The 16911-nt window shown below is 37.1% G+C and overlaps 2 protein-coding genes and 1 long non-coding RNA gene across 8 annotated transcripts in view; 2 read left to right on the top strand and 1 right to left on the bottom strand.

Moving 5' to 3' along the window:
- Positions 1-1890: 1890 nt before the first annotated feature.
- LOC106070049 (uncharacterized) lies at positions 1891-12326 on the top strand. 5 transcript variants are annotated; one of them, XM_056012618.1, is made up of 5 exons: positions 1891-1958; positions 2280-2520; positions 6424-6579; positions 7346-7656; positions 8871-12326. In XM_056012618.1, exons 2-5 carry the CDS (start codon positions 2292-2294, stop codon positions 8913-8915), a joined length of 741 nt encoding a protein of 246 aa, XP_055868593.1. In that variant the 5' UTR covers positions 1891-1958; positions 2280-2291; the 3' UTR covers positions 8916-12326. The 5 variants fall into 5 exon arrangements, with proteins under 5 accessions (XP_055868593.1, XP_055868592.1, XP_055868590.1 ...); XM_056012617.1 differs by having other exon boundaries at positions 1891-2006; positions 2274-2520; XM_056012615.1 differs by having other exon boundaries at positions 1891-2021.
- On the bottom strand, positions 12099-14482 carry LOC129923113 (uncharacterized). The gene is made up of 3 exons (XR_008775044.1): positions 14208-14482; positions 12710-13592; positions 12099-12232 (listed from the first exon to the last, which is right to left on the bottom strand). It is a non-coding gene; the product is annotated as an uncharacterized LOC129923113 (long non-coding RNA).
- The window catches only part of LOC106070048 (nucleoside diphosphate kinase 7-like), a 23205-nt gene continuing 20303 nt past the window's right edge, over positions 14010-16911 (top strand). Inside the window, exons 1-2 of one of the 2 annotated variants that reach the window (XM_056012613.1) lie at positions 14010-14140; positions 14725-14850. In XM_056012613.1, coding sequence (XP_055868588.1) covers positions 14848-14850 — 3 coding nt within the window. In that variant the 5' untranslated portion in view covers positions 14010-14140; positions 14725-14847. The remainder of the gene's footprint in view (positions 14141-14724; positions 14851-16911) is intronic. The other variant, XM_056012614.1, reaches the window with a different exon arrangement.

Raw genomic sequence — 16911 nt, 5'->3', positions numbered from 1 at the left:
GTCCAATGCGCGTCTCACAGACTTAACCTTGTTATCAATAATCTGAATGACGTTTCAGATATCCGTAAAGCTGTTGGTGTCTAGCGAGAGCGTTGGTGTTAAATTCACCCGTTTGTCTGAGACACTATAGACAGAGAAATATGAATTTATTCGCGCTTTAAGTCACAACTTTTAGAAGATCTTTGATTGTTTGGTGTATTTTAAATTAACGGCTGTAAGTGAAACCAGACAAACTGTGTAATCAATGCCTGCTTCTCGTGTGTTTCTGATTTGTCTTTTAATTGTAGTCAGGGCCGGCCCTAGCATTTGCGGGCCCTATGCGAAACGGATTGCGCGGGGACTAGTCTGGGTAGGGATAAGCATTATGTCAAAATTATTTTTTTTTAATTTAGAAAATAGGCCTACTTTCTTTGCAATAAATTTTTATCAAATGAAAGCTCGCAATGCCACTTTTTATTTATTGGCACCCCAAAATGTCAATTTCGTCTATTATTCAGGAGATTTGAATAAATTCAAAAAAAGTTCAGGACTTTATCGTATATTTTGCCTTTTCATTAGATTTCCTGGAGGCCCTGGAAAATCAGGAGGTCGCGAAAACCATGTTATTTTATATACGTTATAATGGATTAATTTAATAATGTAAACTTAGAATTAGCGCGGGCCTATGAAAGCGCGGGGCCCACTGCGACCGCACAGGCTGCAGTGGCCTAAGGCCGGCCCTGATTGTAGTAAATTATTCATCTGTTCTTGAAACAGTTTGCGTGATGTTGCAGTCTGTCCACTTAGCGTAAGTGGCCGCTCAACAGTTCATCAGCAGTCACATCAATGACATAATAAAAAACCAACTTGATCATGCCGAGGAACACTTCAGAAATGGCATCTTGAGGAAGGCGAGACTGCTAGCAAACAAACTTGGTATTGAGTTGGTGTTGCCTAGAAACTGCTGTCGACAGAAGCAACGAGCAAAAACCATATGTTTGGATTTTTGGGATTTTTACAGAATACGTCTTTACATTACGTATCTTAATGATTCGTTAGTTTCTTCATTAACGTCTCGCTTTCAAGCAGTAATAATGCTCAGTTCAATCCATTTCGTCTACATCCTAAACCAGTGCAAGAATTGCAACGTAAAGAAGATCAAAACTGCCAGATAAACGTTTATCGCAGGCTTGACCATCGCGACGATAAACAATTCAATAGTAAAGTATTGACAATTTTGGCAGCGTTTGCATTTTTTGTTTGATAGATTGTTGGGATGCACGGGCCGCACGGATAAACTTAGCCTACCAACGTGTACAGTGAATAGTTTGTTCATGTTAGTTGCAGGGGCGTAGCTAGGAATTTTCCATTGTTTGGGGGCCCAGGGGCTTGACCTCTTAGGGGGCCCCAACATTTTGCGTAGTATTTATTTTTTAATGTAAAAACACTCATTTGAGGATCCCCCTCAAGTGGAGGCCCGGGGGGATTTTCAAATTCTCCACCCACTTTAGCTACGCTACTGGTTAGTTATTGTTTTTTTTTTATTTCATTAAACAAGTATTTACAGTGAGCGTAATATCGTATAGGAATGGGGGGGGGGGGGGGCACCAGTTCTTTTCTTTAATATTCTCTATAATAAAAAAGTTGAAGCTACGACTTTGAGCCATAAGTGGTAACTTGCACGACCCTGCAAAAAAATCATCATATATAGTTATGGAACTATACTACATAATTTTTTTTGCAAAGAACTAATAAAACGAAATTATTTTCTCTTGTGATGTAACGTCTGTAATCTATACTATAAGATATATTTATAGGTCTGTGGTCTATTTCTGTTACTAAGCCATGGAACTATACTAAACTAAAACTCCCTGTGCAAAAAAGCTAATATTAATCTTTTCTGGCCAAAGAGTTTCACTCTCGGTTACTATAGTATACCCACAGTGTCCCACAGATTCATTTATAGACCTAGGGCCTAGGTCTATATTATATAATATATATCAATTATATGTCTATTAGTATACCAGGTACTGTTACTCACTGTTAGTACTTTCTAAGAGTTTAAGAGTCTAGAGTAGATCTACTTGAATCTAGACTCATTCTTAGTTTCTGGATTAGTAATCATCTTATGATCTTAATCTTTAGTTATCATCATCATGTAATGTTAATTTGACTTGACTTGAGGTAGATTTACTTTGTAAGAGTAATAAATAGATCTAAATATGCAGTGAAGAAGAAGATTTGAATTTTTTAATACAATAATTGTTTTTATTTTAAATTTGTTATCTCTTCAGCTAGAGGTCTAACGAACAATGCCAAGCTACTGTTGCATAATAGGGTGCTCAAATACTTCATCAAAAAACAAAGAAATTGGATTTTTTGGCATTCCAAAAGTGATTACAAGGCAGGGTTCTAGCTGTGAAGAAATTACTATGAAAAGACGTATAGCTTGGCTCAAAGCAATCAATAGAATAGACTTTACATTGAATTTTGTCAAAGGCAAAAAATGGATCAAAGTTTGTGGAAATCATTTTAAAAAAGGTATGCATACAAAGTCTCCATAGATTTAAATTATATAGATTTTTATGTACATATAAAGTTGTAGAGATCTAGTAAGAGAAAATCTTCTAAATTCAAGAGAAACATTTATGTACAATGTTTTTTATGGTTCAGATTATTCTATCCTAGCCCAAACCTCCCACAGATGGCTGCCTGGTCGTGCGGTTTGCATGCTGGACTGTCGTTCAGAATTATCGATGGTCCAGGCTTAAAACCCTGCCCGCTCCCATTCCCTGTTGTCTTGCAGGAGGTTTGGACTAGGATGTAATTATCTTCAACTCTGAAGGAACATCTGAAACATGTAAAACATTTTACAAAACATTTTACAGACGGGGGAAGGCAGTGGGAAGTGATTGAACCCTCGACCTTTCAGACCACCGAGCATTAGTGGAGAGCCCATACCACACGACCAAGCTGCCCATGTAGATTGTAGACTATGTAGTTTAGATCTAGCTAGATAGTTAGTTGTTTGGTTATGAGAAAACAACAACATGAGATGAGATGATAACTTTATTGGTCCAAACAAATGGAGATATGATTTGACTACTTTGTCCACTTTAGTATTACTACTAATATAACTAATATTACAGGATTAGGCTAGTACAAGGCTACTCCATACCCATTAAACAGTTAAATATATATTTATATATAATATAACATGTAAGTATTACTTTATGGTAGCTCGAGATCTAGAAAAAGCTGGTCACATTTAAATTTATTTCAATTCTTTTACCAATATGATCTTACTTTAAAAAGTGCTCAATTTTAATACATACATGCATACAATTTTCATACAGGAGGCAAAAATAAAATAAATTAAATAACAGGAATTGAGGTACACCCAATTTTTTGTACAATTTAGTAAATAAATCAATACATGATAAATAAACATACACATCTCTAAATATGTGAATAGAAATAAATGTAAATATACTTTAGTTCACACTGATGTTAAAATGAGAGATGTGTTATTATGTGCACATGTATACCTATAATATATATGTAAATGTGATTTATTCATATACATGCCTGACTGAAACTGGAAAAAAATTGATTTAACTGAGTTTTAGTCTCTAATTTACATGCACTACAAAATTAATACTTAGGTACAAATTAAATTTAGGAGGAGTGCAGTATTTCACATAGCTATGCAGTCCTAGCTGTGATCTGCATATTTCCCCACATCCAGCTCAGACATAAACCGCTGTACCTTGAAGAATGTCTTTTGACAGTCATGTCTTACAGTACCACCAAACCAGCACAGCTTTCGTCTGTTCACATTATTCAGGCATTCCTCCTTTTCGCCAGCCAGAGTGTTGACTTGTAACAGTACAAACTTATTGCCTTCTTTTCCTGGTATCTGATACCCAGTATTTTTCTGTAGCATTTACTTAAGGCTTGAATTCTTCTTTCAGCCTCAGTGTTCGTAAACACTGAACACAACTTAGCTCGAGTTGAATTTCAATTAAAAATGCCTCCTCAGCTACAGGATTCGAACTCAGGCCCCTTATTGATCTCTTTCTAGCATTGCGGTGCATGTGTGAATGACATATCATCATCTATAAACATGACTGGCTTAGTCTGGGTGGGAGTGCCTTCACATGTCCCTTAGTCTGTTGGACCGTTGGGGCACCACACAAGATTTGTCATGTCTTTCTCCATTCCTCTCTGTCTTTTGCTTTTGCTTTGGATAGAGCCTCTTTCAAAGGCAAGCCCATCTATTCTTTTATGTTGTCTTCCCGTCGCTTTCTCTGTCTGCCTCTTCTTCTTTTTCCTGGTACTGTTCCCTGAAGGAAGGTCTATGCAAGCACTGAAGACCTTGTAATATGGCCATAAAGTTTTAGTTTCCATTTTTTTTACAAAATTTAGCAGGTCATCATGGGGGTCCAATCATTCCAGTAACCCTGTCTCTAATCTCTTCATTTTTAATGCAGTCTTTACATGGGATCTTTCTGTAGCATCTTGATTTCATTGCTATTATCTTTTTCTCTAGCTCTGCAGTCAGCGTCCAAGACTCGCAAGCATATAAGAATGTGGCCATGATCATGGTGCTATTCCTTTGTCTTTTCATATTGTTTTGAGTTTTGCCAGTGGAAGTGGACTGTGCATTTAGGGCCAGCAGTTCAGGTTTGGTTCCCTTATCTGAGACAATAGCTCTGAGGTATTTAAAACTACTGACAATTGTCAGACTTGTCTGCTTTTCACCTCAGATGTTGATACTCCTTTTAAAGCACTGGTGTCAATAGGTAATAATTCGAATATTTTTTCAGCATTTATTAGCATACCATATGCAGTCTTGTCTATGCGCATCATCAAGTCAGCTAGTTTTTCTTCTGTCCCTGCTAGGCCATTTATGACATTAGCGAAGCACAAGCTAGTAATTCTTCTTCCTCCAATGCTTATAGTGCCGTCATAACCGCAGACAGCATCTTCCATTTTTCTTTCAAGGAACATATTGAAAAGAGTTGTTGAATTACTCCAACTGAAGTTTTAAACCATTTCCCAATGTAATTGTTGAAATACGCTGCAAAAGTGGCCTCCTTGTAGAGGTTCTGAATTACTTATTTTATGTTGTTTTGTTTTGTATTATTATTATAGCTTTTATATAGCACTACTTTCATGCTTATAGCATGCTCAGAGCGCTTTGGTCCAATCTCATTTGTGGACCAGTGTGGAGGGAGGGGTGGGGGGAGGGGGTATCTAGGAGTTGGTTTTCCGTGCTGCCTTTAGGCGCTCAGTAAACGCAACTCTGCCCGAGTCGGGTGTCGAACCTCGAGCCCCCTTCTAGGTAGCCAAGACTAGCCAAGTTCAAGCGCACTTGGCCTCTCGACCACGCTTCCCACCATTTGTATTGTACTCAGGGCAACAATGGGCACTCTGGGTGTGCCAAGTGAAAGACAAAGATTGGTGCAACAGCACACCTCCCATCCCTCTTCTCTTAAATAGTTACTTATGTACTAAACATTGTAGCAAGTCGCAATCCTTGGAAGTCAGAACACATATCCCTCAAGAACACATATCCCTAACATTGAAATGGTACCAAAACATTGTATTTGAAAAAAACAAAACAAAAAACCAGCTCCTAAGAAAAGTGTTGTATAATATTCTGGCACACTTTTTCAAAAAAACAACAACAGCAAACAATAAAATTTGAAATACCCTCACATTTGGGAACTTCACAACAAAAGGGGGAGGGGGGAACTTTGATAAATATCTTTATTATTTAGTTATTTCCCATGCCCAATGACAATATTATATTATTTAGTTATTTCCCTTGCCCAATGACAATATTATATTACCGGTATTTAGTTATTTCCCTTGTCCAATGACAATATTCAGAATGCCATTATGATATTCCTGAGTTTGAATCCTGCTAGTCTTAACCCCCTTGCTGTCCTTCAGGAGGTTTGGGCCTGGGATGTTATAATATCCAAAAGTATTTGAAAAAAGAAAAGATCAGACACAAGATTTAATTTAAACCTTTCCTTCTTCACCTCTCTCTTAATCTGTTTAACCCTTGGGGCACCACACAAGATCTGTCAACCTTCTTTCTCCATTCCTCTCTGTCCTTTGCCTTGGATAGAATTTCATTCACTGACAGGCCTGGCCATTCTTTGATGTTGTCTTCCTATTGCTTTGTCTTCCTCTTCTTCTTCTTCCTGGTACTGTTCCCTGAAGGATGGTCTTTGCGAGCCCTTAAATCTTTATGTTAATAAAAGAAAGTAACTGCATACATTCCAAATCGACATTCATTATTACCAACAAAGTACAAACACTTAATACTGTTGTTTTTTTTTGATAACACAAAAAATATGATTAAAATGAGAAAACTTAAAGTCATTCAAATCTGTATGTGACACTGCTGTATATTCATATGAACAATAGGTAAGCCTGCTTATGTACAAAATGTGAATGATCCAGACTGGATTCCAAACCTTAAACTGGGATATGATCCTGAACATAAGTCTATAAGATACGAGCTACCAAATCAGAGAAAGGCCAAAAATGCTTTGAGAAGTAGTAGACAAGCTCAGTATTCAGGTAATTGAATGACTTTGGTTTCATGTTCAAATTACTGTAACCTTTTAGTTTCCAGACAAGTTCATATCCCTTTAGCGACATTTTCCCACCACAACTAATTTATATAAATACCCGGATTGTATGAACATATCTTTTTTTTTGTTGTATTTCCTAAATGAATAATACACTCTGGTTCAATCTTCTTTTATGAACATATTGGGGGGGAGGGGGGGGGGAATATCTGGAAGATGGTTTCATGGCGTCTTTGGATGCTCAGAAAATACAACTCAGCTCAAATGATATCTCAATTAAAAATGCCTGGTGAGCATCAACAATTCAACTTGAGCCATCTTTTATGGTAGCCGGTTTATATTACTCACTCACAAAGTCCCCCTTTTTTTAAAAATAGATCTCATGTTTATATGTCTTTTCTAATGGCAAGGTGTCATGTGGCCAGAAACAGATAACCTTTACATCATCTGCCCCATAGATAGCAAGGTCTGAAAAGGGATACTGGTACTTTACTTTACTTATACCTATTGTAGTTGTGTACGGAATTGTTATTCTCAGACCCAGAAAGCTCACCATCAGCAGGGTAGCTTGATGCAATGCCATTGTCTTAAGATTGGGAGAGATTTCAATAACACGAGTTGAGAGCGTAAAGTAACTGGAATAACCCTGAATAGCTATTGAAGACTTTAAAATATTAATAAAATAATTGTCTAATGAGGGATAATTAGATTCCAAAATATAAAATTAATTACAAATTTTATTTTTATCAAGATAGAAATGAATGAACAAGAGATAGTTGCAGCTCAGTTAAAACAAGAGTTTCCTCTTTATCATGAAAGTGTGCAAGAAAAAGATCATCAAGAGTTAAAGCAAGACTTTCTGCTTCATCCAGAAGGTATCATAAAAGTAGAAAGACTGGAAGCGGATGAACCACAACTATGTGAAGAACTTGCCCCCACTTTGCCATTGGGCGATGACCGAAACTTTACTCAGCATTTGGTGACAGAAATAAAGAGAGAAGTCTTGCTTTCTTCTCTGTTGTCTGAACCCAGTGCTACTGACATAATCTTTCAAAACCTCAATCAGGTAAGTTCTAGGAAAGACACAAGGATAGAGGCACATATCTTATTCCATATGCTATAACAAATTTGTACAAGTGCTCCTCCTTCCCTGGTGCCATTAGAGAATGGAATGGGTTGTCTGAATCAGCCGGAAAACGATTAACTTAGCAGAGTTTAAGTTGTTGATTAACATGCTTGACACACAAAGGACATAATTATCTTCTTTTTTGAAGTAATGTCTGTAATATATAAAATAAGTAACAATTGGCTGTTAGTATTAAAAGTATTTCCTTGACCTCTTAAGATTGAAACATGATGACAAGGTGTGCACAGATTTGAAACTAACAGTAGTTTTTCAAATTTTAAAAACTCAAACCATGCATACAAAAAATGCTTACATCTGTCTTTTAGTGGTAGCAGACTTTCCAGGGTCACAATCTCAGAATCAACTGTTTCAAAGGCTCTATTACCACTCATGATGTTAGGGTAATTACAATAATATTCAGTTTGTTTATTTTAAATGTTTTGAATGCTTCTCTAAAATTAGCAATAATCATGTTTTTGTCCAAACCTCATGTAGGATGACTGGGGGTGGTGTTATTGAAAAGTCAGTCCAAAGCACACACACCACAGGTCCAGCCAGCCATATATAATATGAAAATAAAATAACAATAGGTTATTAATGATCTTAGGGTGTTACATTAGGTTAATAATACAAAGCCATACTCTCATCCTCTTTTTGTTTAATAATGATGACACAATATGAGTAGTTACTGCAAGCCAGACTGAATTTTCAGAGGACTAGACAGAAATCAATACAGACATCCCAGATGTACAGAATAGTCTTTTTGTAATATAACAACTGTGGTTTGTTTCTGAGCAGCATATTTTAGCATGGAGGCACGGTGGCTGAGCGCTAAACGCTTGGCTTCTGAACCGAGGGTCCTGGGTTCGAATCCTGATGAAGACTGGGTTTTTTATTTCGGGACCCTTGGGCGCCTCTGAGTTGGTACCTGACATTAATTGGGGAAAAGTAAAGGCTGTTCGTTGTTGTGCTGGCCACATGACACCCTCATTAACCGTAGGCCACAGAATCAGATGACCTTTACATCATCTGCCTTATAGACCACAAGGTCTGAAAGGGGGAACTACTTTTTTACTTTACTATATTTTAGCACACAAGTTTTAATCTTTTTTTAAAATGAATTAATTAATAATTTTTTTCTCTCTCATCAACAGGAACAGTTCACATTGCAACATCATACCAATGACAATGAGAGATAAAGAAAAGAACTAAGCTTGAAAAAAACAAAAACAATCTCAATCTAAACTGATAGGAATTCAGTTATCTTGAACAGTTTAGAAACTGAACTAGTATTCAAGCAATCAAATTTGGCATAAACAACGTTCTAGTTGTTTGAAGAGACATTAAATTCTCTCATTACACTTTGAGAGGAAAACTAGTTATACTGGAAGTCAAATTTGTCAGACAAGGTTTGATATATCATGATGATTTATACTGGTGTGAAAAAGACCTCATGCTGATGATGGCTGTGTAACTAAAATATATCAGAGAGGATTCTCTGCCTATTTGAGACCCCAGCTAGTTCTTACTATCATAAAAGATGTATGAAAGAATGTTTTCTACTAAATAAGCACCTCTTTATTCCTAGATGTGAAAGGCAGATCAAAAGTTTGCATTAAATAATACACGGTTTGCACAAACATATTTAAAGAATTTGTATTTTATTATTGCCTTCTTTGTAAAACAAATTTTTCTCTATATAAGTAAAATACATGTTGAAAAGATAAACTTCTACTGTAAATATTACCTGTTATTAAGTGGAAATATAAATTTTTTTTTTTGCTTGTTCAAAATCTATATAGAAAGTGTGAGGGATACATGCACATTTTCTGGTAGCCACAATCTATTTTTTTTTAATTATCTTCTGAGGCTCTAGTGCCAAAATTCATAATCAGAGCACACCTAAGCATTTTTAAAAAACTTTTTGAATGCAGCATATTTCAAGCTCAGTTCCCTATGATCCAATCTCTTTTGTGGACTTCCGGTGAAGAGGTATCTGGTAGAAGGTCTCCTTGCAGCCTTTTGCATTACCTACGTACCAAACTCAAGTCACAAATAGATCAATAAATTCAACTAGACAGACAATGTTTCAATCAGATTAAGGAGAGATTTGAGGCACGGTGGCTGAGCGGTAAAGGGCTTGGCTTCTTAACAGGTGGTCCCGGGTTCGAATCCTGGGTACCTAACATTAATTGGGGAAAAGTAATGACGGTTGGTCATTGTGCTGGCCACATGACAACCCTTGTTAATCATAGGCCACAGAAACAGATGACCTTAACATTATCTGCCCTATAGACCACAAAGTCTAAAGGGGAACTTTTAATGAGAGATTTGGGTACCGGGTACATCATTTTTTGTTTTAAATCTCATTCTGCTTCTGTGTTTTTAAGTCAAGGATTAGAAGTGATTTTTTTTTTTTACTTGGGTGCCATAGTGCTATTAACTCTATGCCTTAATTTATATTAGATTGTTTAAGAGTACTTTTAAGATCTTCCCTATCACCATGATTAACTTTGAAAACTCTATGCCAATCCAGCAAGTGTCTTCTTCTTCTAGCCAGCTTTATTGCTGCTGAGCTGTGAGCTCTTTTGTAGACTGTGCCAAGGAAAAAAAGTGTGCTGTTTTCTTCAGCTGTTCAGCACTGCCGTAAAGGGTGTTGGTTATGTTGGGTTGTAGTGGAAGTAGGGTCTGCCTAAGGTGGATTAGGGAGGGGCATTCAAAGAGGATATGGTTTACGGTTTCAAAGGGGTGGGCGCAATGTCTGCAAAGGGGTAGTTGTGTGGAGTTTATTTTGTTCAGGTAGTAATTTAATAGTGGTGTGTGTCCTGTTCTTAGTTGGAAGATTGTAGATTGTTCTTTGCGGGGGAGGAAGTTAATACTGTCCAGTTTGTTAGGCGTAGTCATTTCTCTGTACATGGCTCTGCGTGTTTCCTGATGCCCATTGGTTGAGCCACTCCTCTTTGTGATTGTTGACTAACATTGACCTTAGGGTGAGGTAGTTAACAGGTCTATCTGGTTGTTCCATAGATGAACCTGCCTTTGATAGCTTACCTGCCATTTCATTTCCCATGATGCCAATGTGTCCAGGGATCCACTGTAGTGTAATATTGATATCGTCTGGTGGATTATCACAGTGAGTGTTGTCAACTCTCTTGGGCTGTTAGAGGTGCTGCTGTTAAGTGCTTGCAGAGTAGATTGGGAGTCTGTAAAGACAACAATATCTGATGGTGGTTGCACTCCTTTCATCTAATTTGTTTTCCACTGTCTGGAGTGCTATGGTAATTGCCTCAATTTCGGCTTGGAAGTTTGAGCAGTAATCACCACAGGGTGCACTTATCTCAAAGTGTTTATTTTTAGGGAAGACCAGGAAGGCATCAAGACCAGCATTGATGGTAGCTTTGAAAGCCGATCCGTCTGTATAAATATGGATAGCTGTTTCAAGCGTGCCTACTTTGAGCTCCAGTGGATTTGATTCTTTTGTTAAGGTGTTATTTAGTAAATGTGTTTTGATGGTTGGTTGTTTGTAGTTTAGTCCGGGTGTAATGTTTGAAAACCTGGTAATTTTTTTCTCTGTTATTGGGTAGGTGGTGTTTTAGGGCTAGTTCGTCAGTAAGTTGGATCAGAGTCCTTTGCTTTTTTTGGTTGTTTTTCCTATTTCTCTGAGTTAGTAATTTATTTGGATGATCGTCCTCCAACCTTCTGTATCTCTCAATAGCTTCTAATGCTGCTCTGTTGCGCCTTAACTTAAGAGGTTCAATATTGGAGTCTATTTCACAGGCTGCTGTGGGAGTAGTTCTCATACCTCCACTAATTAACAACAACTTAACTCTATGCCTTAATTTATATTAGATTGTTTAAGAGTACTTTTAAGAACTTCCCTATCACCATGATTAACTTTGAAAACTCTATGCCAATCCAGCAAGTGTCACATCACTTTAAACTTGCTTTAACTGACTGAGAAAAAAGTTTAAGAAATCTTTTTGTTCTGTAACGTGGAACGACAAGTCAAAAAACCACAAAAAAAAAAAAAAAAAGTATGTTAGTTATAACTTTTTAATTGAGATATTTAAATTAAATTTTCAACAGGAATGTATGAGTATGTGTCATTTGTTTATTATTATAATCCTGAGACAGAAGTTTTAATTTTATTTTTCTATGATGCCTATGTTGTCACTTAAAATGTTGCAACTTTTTAGCCTTAAGAAATTACTTAATAGGCTTTTTAACAGAAATGAATATGTTTTTGCTGATACTGGTACTTTTAATTTTTAAACTTTTTTTTTCATACATTGAGAGCTTAAATATTTGAATCTTGATAGACAAAGATTTACAACAACAACAACAAAAAAAAAAAAAAACAACTACCGGTTGTATTTAAATTTATATACAATGCAAATAACAAACAGATTTCTTGATGTCATCTGTGTGTTTGCAAATGTAAGCCAGCATCCAAAGCTTGTGAGCATCATGCATTGTTTGAAGATGAACATTGTTTGGGTGTACCCTATCTGTTTTGCTGAAAAAGTAAAAATAATCAAGACTTAATATAAATGGTTCAGCTGTATTGTGAAATTATACTTTTCAACATTAAATAAATAATATCCTATATATATGCAACATGTTCCTCTTTTATAATATTATATATCTATTTGATGGGTAAGCACATTTATATAACAATAAATTTGTTTGTTGTTGGAAATTATTGATTGAAGGACATTTATAATATAAAAAGATGAAGAAAATATGACAGTTCTACCAGTCACCTCATTACATTGCAGATTTGGGACATAAGTAATTGACACAATTTACTTCAACCTAATGTAAATATATACAATACCGGTACATTTATATTGAGCCCAAACTAAAACAAAAAATCCACAACTAGACAAAGCTTATCAATAGTTATAAATATCTGATTAATGAAAATCAGAAAAGGCAAACTTTTTGGTCTGATTATTCATTTCTATGGATTGTTATGTTCATCTTTCCTCACCTGAGCTTCCTCCAAAGATAACTTTAACGACTGAATTCAGTTCTTCAAAAGGTTTCTCTGCTCTGATCTTCTTTTAGCAATTCTTTTCCATTTAGAAAGTCCAGCTGCTGCCTTCTTCAGTTACAAACTCAACTGATGAGTTTCTTTATACAGGCGTTCATTTTCCCTCTTCAGGGCAGCGTTCACTTGGCGATAAGATGTTATCAGCATAGATTTCCGTCTAAGGTCCTGAATGACTCTTCTGGTGTTGTAGCGCTTCCTTAAAAGACGAACCTCTTTTCTGCTGACAAGTAGTTTTTCTGACAAACTGGCACTGTAAGCTACAAAATGCTGTTGTCATGCGCAACAACGAGCACAGTGTTGTTCGGTGTTACCTGGCCCTTCAGTGGCCTCAACATCACCTTCAGGTCGCAACTTCTTCACCATACTAGTTCGTTCAGGGCTGTCTTGGAAAGGTCTCTTATTGCCAGCAGTATTGGAAAAAAAAACTTTGTCCAAGTAAGGCGCAACTAAATGCCAGCTGCGGGTAATCAACCTAAGAAAATTCTTAATGTCAGTGTTATGCCTTCTAATCTTATTGTCAACTGTAGCCTTGGTCATTGCAATGCCAACTTTTGTAAAATAACTGAAAACAGCTTCAGCCACCTTCACGACAGTGTTGTTGTAAAGAAGATATTCTATGTTGCCAAATTTCAGTTCAAATCCAACAGCAGCAGTTGAAATAAACACAATAAGTGTCTGATGCATTTATACATCCTTAAGTCCTTCATGCTTCCAGGTATAAAAGTACCTGCTACCGTAGTGCCTGTCGCAACTATAGGACTGCTTGTCTGCGCAACAATCCTGTCAACACCTACGACATTGCCTGCCACGCCCACATTATCTGGGGAAAATGTCACAAAAAAAAAGTTTTATTTAATTGTGAAAAAAAATGTGTCAAACAAAATTACACATGCACAATTTTAATTAGATGCAGTTAAAAGATTTTTTTTTATAAAAGGATAATAGGACTCCAATAAAACATTTTATATAATTATAAAAATATTGAAGGCTCAAGTCTCAACTTCATGTCCATCATAAGCCTTTAAAATAATTTCTACAATTATCAAATAGATCTAGATCTACTAGAATATCCTACAAACGAAAAATAATAATTAAACTAGTTTAAAATTATCCTAAAATTTTAAAAAATTACATTAAAAAACACGGATGATTAAATAAAACTGTTCTTAATGATGGATTTCAAAATAATCGATCTAACAAAAAAGCGAAGCGGCCATTGATAACCATTGAATCTATCATTTCCGGTTAATAATGGCGGCTTGTTTCGTTTTCTAGCCAAGATACTTGATGCACCGTGTAACCATTTACTAATTATGGCAATCACTTATTGCGATAATATTTACAAAAATAATTAGATTAGATATTAAGGTACACAGGGTAACTTAATTTAGCATGCTAATTAGCATAATAAAAAAATTATGGATGGTCAACTTACCCGTATGAGGCGTATGCTCCACACACTGGAACTCCGACTCCATGATTGAATATCATATGAAGACGATAGAAAAGCGCTGATATTATTAATATTAATCCAAAGCATTAATAATCTGATATCCGGTCCTTGAACAAACAAAGGGCTCTGATTATCCTTGTGTCTGATTTTGAAGACAAAACCCGACTGGCTCGAAATACCCATTGTTACAGGCTTAAATACTGCCGCAAGAAATGAATTGGAATACTACCGCTGTGGCGGGCGGTTCCGGTAACTTCATAAACTTGCTCTACTAGACTAGAGCCTCTATGTCTAGGTTTATTAAGATTAGTTTAGATCTATATATATAGATCTAGGTCTAGATCTATAGCCATAGGGAAAAATAATTTTATTATAGACTCAGTAGATATTGTTTAATAAATCTTAGTTTGTTTTCTTTTTACGTAATCCCGCTATTTTTTTTTTTTTAATTCATACGTGAATACATTCTAAGTATTTCTGGGTTTTATTTTTTTTACAGAATCTGGACATATTTATAAGCCAAAGTGGCTACCATGCTATGCATTAGCCTGTTGCTACAACAAGCTTTTCTTGACATCCTGTTTTGTTTTAGTCTTAAAATTTTGTTGTAAAGTTTAACAAAATGGTAAGTTAACTCCTCGCATGTACTGTCGTTCAAATTAAGGATAATTTATTCAAAATATTGGCATTCATAAGTACAGGTTAAATAAAAAAAAAGTTCATTAAGTCACAACTTCACAGTCACAAGTGACAAACCCAGCATTAAACAATAAACACCATCCGACTCACAATACTCACATCGCTATCGTATTTTATAATTTTTCACTAATTTTAATTTATAGTCAATATATTACAATATAGTTTTATAGTAATATTATAGTAATGTCAGTATCAATATTTGATGAGGTTACTTAGATACTACTAGATTTAGTGTCTTGTACTTCCTATCCTATAGACTATAGATCTACTTAGAGCTATGGCTATAGTAATAGACTTAGTGACTACTGACCAAAGAAAAACTTTCAGACTTCATAATGTTATGAATATGGTTCTCTCTCCTAATCAGGCTTTCTGATTCTTTAACTACTGCTCAACACACATTCAGTCACATTGTCACATCTAACTCAAGAATTCGACAGTGAGAGTTCAAAATAATGTGGTACTTTAATGAGTAAATTAATAAATAACAGCCAATAGGACATATTTGGAAACACAATAAACTGACTACAAATGTTATACTTTACATCACTGTACTGCCATACTGGCCATACTAAACTCTATTGTCTATCTCTCATACTGCTTCTTTCAAGGACTCACTCCACATGGACTGACTTCACTGTTGACTCACAGTCCTGGTCTCCTTTCTGTCAGAACTGAACTCCTTACAAACTCTGTCTCTGTTTCTCTCGTCCCGAGACATGACGTTAAACTGCGCTCCTTAGCACTTTTGGAGCTCAAAAGTGCCCTACTTCTTTTCTATCATTGTGTCTGCCTCCTCTTTTCCTAAGTCTGCCTTCATTGATCATCACACTGTCTCCTTAACTTTAAATTCTCACTACGTCCTAGACCAGTCCGTTTGCCGTGGACTGCGACGGGTAAGGGGGGATAAAGAGATCCTGGTGTTTGAGTGGTGGCTATCTGAGGATAAACCACAACAACACAATACTTTGGCTCCAAGTTCCCCTAGACCTGAGACCCAGATGGTCAACCGGCTGGTCATGCCGAGCTACCAGGCGGTGGCTGGAGGGTCAATCAGGGAGCTGCTGTATCGGACACATGTCCGATGTAGCAGCTGACTGAGTATAGCACCTGTGTAGCCTCTGGACATCCGAATGGCCCGTCCCCTTGTTGGACTCGATGGCGGGTGGGGAGCACAGGTGCCGAATTAACCAAAATATATATATGGACCAAAAAACACACACAAAACTACTTGCCCCAGACCTATGTCTGGGCAAGAAACGACGAATTGACGATAAAAAAGAGGAGGTCCCAAAAAGCTGTGCCACCTGGCCATCATTTCTGGTGGTTAGATGCACAGAGGAGGGAAAAAGCCTGACCAAGTTGAGCCCTTTTATTATCTATAAGGGACTCAAGTCAGTAGTGGGAGAGCCCAAGAGTGTGTCTAAGCTACACAAAACAATGGAACTCCTTGTAGAAGTAGACAGCAAGACACACTCTGATGGGCTTTTAAGATGCAGAAGACTCTGTGATCTCCAAGTGGAAGTCATGCCACACAAGAGTCTGAACACCAGCAGAGGTGTAATCAGCTCTAGGGACCTACTGGAATGTTCCGAGAAGGAAATAGTGGAGGGCATTGAAGGAGTCACCCATGCCCGGCGCATTACCAGGCGCAGGGAGGGTGAGGAGGTCAAAACCGCCACTATTATCCTCACATTCGGAACTAGGACACCGCCAGAGTATGTGAAGGCAGGATACCTACGAGTTCCAGTGAGGCCCTACATACCTAACCCCATGAGGTGCTTCAAGTGCCAGGGTTATGGACACGGCGCGGCAGTCTGTAAGAGGAACACTGTGTGTGCCAGATGTGCTGGAGAGGGTCATGAGGACAAGGGCTGCACAGCCCAGTTCAAATGCCCAAACTGTCAAGCTGGCCACTCAGCCTACTCCAAGGACTGCCCTGTGTGGAAACAGGAGGTTGCCGTGCAGGAGTACAAGGCAAGAAACG

The sequence above is a fragment of the Biomphalaria glabrata genome, chromosome 15 (genome assembly GCF_947242115.1).
Source record: "Biomphalaria glabrata chromosome 15, xgBioGlab47.1, whole genome shotgun sequence".
Taxonomy (NCBI): Eukaryota; Metazoa; Mollusca; class Gastropoda; family Planorbidae; genus Biomphalaria; species Biomphalaria glabrata.
This window is presented reverse-complemented; position numbering and strand designations above follow the sequence as displayed.

Bases quoted from the DNA above. Each gene is read 5' to 3' on its own strand.
- LOC106070049 (XM_056012618.1), top strand. From the start codon at position 2,292: ATGCCAAGCTACTGTTGCATAATAGGGTGCTCAAATACTTCATCAAAA. The intron at 6,580-7,345 runs GTAATTGAATGA...TTATCAAGATAG, and splicing joins TAGACAAGCTCAGTATTCAG to AAATGAATGAACAAGAGATA. The intron at 7,657-8,870 runs GTAAGTTCTAGG...TCTCATCAACAG, and splicing joins TCTTTCAAAACCTCAATCAG to GAACAGTTCACATTGCAACA.